Raw genomic sequence first — 6139 nt, forward strand, 5'->3', positions numbered from 1 at the left:
GGATATTTAGATCTGACTACCACGCAAGTGCAATTCAAGAATATTATTTGCTAGGGCATTTAACATTGTCAGTCTATTAATTCGCATTATGTATCTTCTTAAGTATGAACTATGTTTTAATTTCATGTAGTCCAACAGGAATCAAGTCAAGATTTATTCACACCATTTTACTTTTCAACGCATGAAACAAGATCACCAAATCTTAACCAACCAATTCAAAACTTTTTGTCAAAGAATAACTCCATTTTCCATTCTACTAACTGAAATTATAGTATGGCCCCAGGCTAGAGTAGTGAGTAACTGAATCTTGAACTGCAATGCAAATGCAATGGAAAACTCACCGGAAGTTTCATCTACTCTTTCATCTACTATGTGGTCCTTCTGATGAACCCATTCACTATTACACTTGAAATAGATCTGGGTGGCAGGGCTGGCTTTACAGTACAGGTTCACAGGCTTATTCTTCACAATATAAGCTTCTTCAGGCTCAATAAGGAAATGTGGCAGAGGCTCAGGTGGATCAGAAGGAAAAGTTTCTGGGAGTTCATGAAAAAAGTCGTCGTCTGAGAAACAAGAAGAAAGTGGAAAATGGTTAACACATTGTAACAACTTGCCTTTTACTTGCTAGTCGTGTAAAAATAGTGACTTATAAATGCAGTAATTAAGGGATTTGAATGCCTGCTGTGTGTTAGGCAGTATGTTAGATCTATTGACTGGTCGTTTAACTAAGGATATGGATTATTATTCCCATTTCTATACACAGCGAAACTCAACATCAGGGAGGATAAATAAGTTGCCCTGAGCACATAGGTAGTAAATAGCAGAGCTGAAACTGGAATTCATGTGTATCTCAATTAAAAACCATGATCTTCCCAAAGTATCACTACATTTCCTATTATAGAGTGTCACTCTTGAGAGCAGACAAAAGCAAGAGCAACTTCATTGGAAACATTTCTTTGAAAAGCATAAGGCTCATAGATAAAGTTTACATCCTTTGCAAGGAGATGAGCAGAAATATTAGAAACTTTAATTAAGGATCTTTACATTCAAACTCAAATCTGTTGTTATTTTCAAAAGATGTCATTGTGTGAAATATTCATTCAACCCAAAATTTAAAAACCACTTTAGATAGTTTGCACACTTTGAGATACATTTTAAACCTGGATTCTGCATGATTCAAAATAAAAAAGTAATAATAAAAGTGCTTTGTATAATAAAAACCTATTCTTGTGTTGTACAACAGTCAAGGTAAAAACAGTCTTTTCAATACACCATAAATAAGTTCAGCCTAATAATAAGCTTCCAACTGGGACAGAGGAGAATAAAGCTATTACTAATTCCCCAAATTGGTTACAAACACATCATGTGAAAACTCTGATGTCAAAATTAAAAATTTTTACAAGTTCTTTAAATGTACTTTTATTCAGTAGTATAGAGTATGGTATTGGTACTTAAAGGCTGGTTGCTCACATGTTGTCTTGAAAGTCATTTTATTTCTCCTTCAGTTGTTGCCCTGTGTTGGAAGATAGCCATTGGTATAGTGGACATCTATCTGTCCACTAAGAAAGCTGGCTTGGAACTTTTTCATTCAAGTCATAAGATAGCTGTCAAATAGTAATGATGTCCAGTCTCTGCTAATCTATTTTGCAGTAAAAATTGACTTCACTTGCATCACTGGACAAAACTAGCATTCAAAGCTGCCCACAGTAGTAAATTTATGACACTGAAATGTAAATATTGTTTCCTATACCTAGATATTTTTTCTCACTTTACCTCCTTAATTTGCTTTCTTTTGGCAGGGCATCACTTCTAGTTTTTCCATTGTTGAACATCAAGGACCAAAATTGTCAGCTTACTAAAGAATAACCTTGTTTCCATCAATTGCAGTTCCTTTAGTCAATATGCAAGAACATTCAAGACTGCTTAAATAAACATAACTCAGAAAGGCAAAGGGATGAGGAACTGAACTATTGACAAATCCATCAGCATGAAACTGATGTCTTGAAGGTCTTATCCAATTTTTTTTTCTAAAGCACTTACTATTATATGTGATGATGGACAGTGCTGATAATCAAAAAAGCTCCAAAAAACATGACTCAAATTCTATAGAAGTTAGCTATTGTTTTTAATTATTACTATTCATGAAGGCAGACGGTCAACTAGATTTTATTTTTTAACTATGTTTGTACACACAAAAACATGTGAATGTATTTAATAACTATATTTATTTAAGCATGCAAAGTATAATAAATTTTTCAGCCATTGTTTCAGAAGGTAAAACTTGAAAAGGAATGATTGCAAGATAGAGATGATTGTATACAACCTTACTTTATTAAGTAATATAGCAAAAGTATTTATATGTTCACATGCTAGAGAAAAACTTTATAGGCACTAAAAACTGATTACTCTGCCTTGCCAAAGCATATATCTCTTTCTTCTGATTATTTTATTGTAAACTACTGAAAAGACAAATGGAAGCAAAAAAGTCACACATTTTAAAGTCAAAAGCAGCTCTGTTAAGCGCTGGAAAAAAGTAATAACAATATATTTAGACAATGTATGGGCAAACTAACTTTGTATTTCCTTAATTTTGACTTTTAAGACAACATGATCACAACAAGTAAAGAGAAATGAACCTATATCTTGGTTTGAGGTTTCACACAGGATTGATTTTTCAAGACGTTTGTTAACACTTGAAAATACAACTTATTAAGGAAGATTTCTATCATTAGAAATGTTTTAATTTAATAAATCCAGTTTTTCTTTTACGTATCATTATAGTTCCAGCAGAACCAATCTCTTAAAAGTTGGTCTAGAGAGATGCCTTGGCCAACCCCAGCATATTAGCTTATTAAGAGTTCCTATAATATTCACAAAGTAAATTCAAGCCTATGCCCTGGATGAATTCCTGTTACAGGCAATATGGCATATCACTTCTATTACTCCATTCAGTTGTTGAGAATGATATTAATATAGAAAATTCAAGACCTTGGGTTAGTAGATACGTACAGTGGGACAGATATGATAAAATGCAAATAAGTTGATTATCAGTAGGCTCACCACTGTTGTGAAACCCTCACCTTCTCCACATACAATATATGACCTGGGTACCTTACTCAGCCATGGAAGTTGGTCCCACTATCAAGTTAAACATACTGAAAGAACACTTTCTGATTCTTGCTCCATACAAAACTGTTAAGTTTCAGCAGTAATTCTCAGATACAGTGTTATTTTAGAAATCATCTTTTTATGAAACTGTATCCTAATTTTTTCTTTTCTAGAGAAAGTTTTGAAAATCAAACAAGCAAGCCAATTCTCTTCAACTAAAATAATAGATGAAAACTTATTTAAACATCCAGCATGGCTATAGCTACGTGTATTTAAAGATAAAAAGTGATCAGCTACAAATACCATTTATCCTACATGAATATTTAGCTCCTCTGTGCAATGCATTTGCCAGTCATACAAGTGGAGGAATCTACTTTTCAGTTTTGTAATTCGTTTTATAAGACTATTACCAATTTTCAAAAAACTAGAAATATATAACAAATGCCTAACACTAGAAATGAAATGAAACTCTTTGAAAGCAGGGGCTATATTGTTTTCATTTTCATTTTCCATAAGTCTAGCACATTATATGGGGTCAACAAAAATCTTACAAATGCATGAATATTATACTAATGGCAACTTTGGTCATTTCTAAGAGATTCACAAAGGATTTTAGAGTTTATAGTGCCTCAGATTCATTTACAATTATAAGATGTTTTAAGAATAGAAATATCTACAAACAGGACTGGCAACAAAATTTGTGTGGCCCAATGCAGAATGAAAATTCAGGATCCCTGGTTAAAAATTTATTAAGATTTCTGAGATGGTGACAGCAGAACATTAAACCAAACACTGGTCCTGTGTGACAGCAGAGGTCACATACCCGTGAAGCCAGCCCTGTCTACAAATGTCAGTTAAATGAGCATGTCACTTCATGGAAAGTCTGAAAACTGAAATTGCATCTTTATTATTGGATATTCATTTTGGAACTTAGTTTGTTTTTCCCAGCTTCTTGTGGTAATTAGATATTTTCTAAAGGAAAGCATGCATAATTGTTCAGACTGAGAATCTCAGACTCATATCAATTCTCTAAGCAAGTGTATTTGCAATGGTGTGCAAGGGAAGGTGTGTGACTTTATGTGTTTGTGGCCTTCCTTTGGATGATCCCTAGTGCCCATCAAAGGGGCTCTGATCCAAAATAAGTAAAATCCTGCCATGCTAAAATTTTTACTTTTTCAGGGCATTAAAGGACTGCTGAACCCATGGGGATAAGAAAGTTTGTGATTCCACCCTGAGGTGGTAGACTGTTTACTGAGATCAGTACCTTTCATGCAATTCATATTACCATACTAGAAAAAAAACCCACCCACCCACACACAAAAAAACCCAGCTTTATGATACTATTAAGGTCATGCTGCAAAACTTGAAGCTATAAAAAAAATTGATTTTTTTTCTTCAAGGACATCAGTGAGTACATCCTCTTACCACTTTATTTCTTAATATAAATATCTGAAGGAGTGATATTAGGGTGACAATAGGAATTCAGTCTGTGAACAGTAACTTTAGACTGCGAACTTATTTCTGGCAACATGCCACAGGTATCCCAAATTATTACATTTTCTATAAATGCACACCCCAGCTACTGGTATTGACTGCATCGTGCTATCTGGGCAAAATAACTTGACTAATTAAGTTGTGAAACAAGTTTTGTACTTGTAGTTCATTCAAATTAACAAGGTAAATTTCCAGAGTTGCTTTTGTTCTGTACATTGAATTCAGTATTAACTTAACATTTTTTTGATTTAGATGTAACGTTATTATTCCTTTTACCCTCCTCCAATATTTGACTTAATTTTCCACTTTCTACTATTACTCAATACTGACATTCCAACAGTAGTACCATTTTTATCTTGATATCAATAAATCTCAGTATTTCCTTTTTTCTGTTCTCACATAGGCTTTTGCTTTTTCATTTATATCCAAGAAGAGAAAGCTATTCACCATATATTATTTTTATAGACTCTCATTCCACCTAATTCTTCACAGGAAAATATTATGCTATGAACATCAATCTGGGGAGCTTTAGGTTGCTGGTTTTATTGCTATATATCAAGCCTTAATTTTCATCAACTTAATACATAAGTTTCTATATTTCTGAATCATAAGACTTAAACTATTATTGCTTATATCATAAAATATAGGACCATTATCTCTTTGTCTGAGACTTAAAGCGTATTCTTCTGAAATGGAATTTACTTCCAAGTGATTCGAGAGCAATTTAAAATGAATGACTGCAAAGCTAATTTTATCTGCATTTGGCTACCCATCCATCAGAGAGATAATTCATGATATATTACAACAAAAGGCAGCTGAAATTAACTATTTGAATGAGACTCCAGCTTACTTTTAATATTTTGATTAAAATATCCTCAGGAAGACAAAGACTATGGTCTATATTTCAAGCAATATATTAATGGATTCATCATTTAAATTCAAGTCATTGAATACATAATGCCTTAAATGTATTACACAACTTGGAAGTACTGAATGATTTCTAACTTCAAAACAAACTTTCTTTTGTTTTTAAAGAAATACTTGCCAAATCATGCCCATACATTAGTAATAACAATATATAGCTAATGTGCTAGTTGATATCCACTTAACTCTGAAAAAGAGGCACCTTTTTCTGCCTCCTTAAACCTTCATGATCTCTGACTTTTATTAATTAATCTATCCTCCTAAGTGTTTTCCTGCCTATCATCTCTACCTCTGCCATGTAGTCTATGGTGTGCTCTTAGTAAACATTTTCACAAAAACAACTTTACCTCCTTTTTCAAATAATTTAATAAATGTAATATAATGTTTTTTGCAAAATAAAATTTTTGCTTACCAGATTAGCTAAAAAATACTGAATGATTGATGAGGAGGTGAAAAAATGTGCAATTGCATATACTGGCTGGAGTGTAAATGGGTATCACAGAAGATATAATTTGACAATATAAGTAACATTAAGTCTCTGCATATCTCCAAATAAGCTATCCCACTTGTTGGAATCCATATTACAGACAGAATGACATGAAAATGTAAATAC

The 6139-nt window shown here is 32.9% G+C and overlaps 1 protein-coding gene across 2 annotated transcripts in view; it reads right to left on the minus strand.

Annotated features, from left to right (window-relative positions):
- The window catches only part of UNC5C (unc-5 homolog C (C. elegans)), a 388250-nt gene that overhangs the window by 171265 nt on the left and 210846 nt on the right, over positions 1 to 6139 (minus strand). For both annotated transcript variants that reach the window (XM_011932900.1, XM_011932892.1), the window contains exon 2: positions 342 to 563. In XM_011932900.1, the coding sequence (XP_011788290.1) occupies positions 342 to 563 (222 nt within the window). The remainder of the gene's footprint in view (positions 1 to 341; positions 564 to 6139) is intronic.

This window comes from Colobus angolensis, unplaced genomic scaffold (assembly GCF_000951035.1).
Source record: "Colobus angolensis palliatus isolate OR3802 unplaced genomic scaffold, Cang.pa_1.0 Scaffold123, whole genome shotgun sequence".
NCBI classification, from domain to species: Eukaryota; Metazoa; Chordata; class Mammalia; order Primates; family Cercopithecidae; genus Colobus; species Colobus angolensis.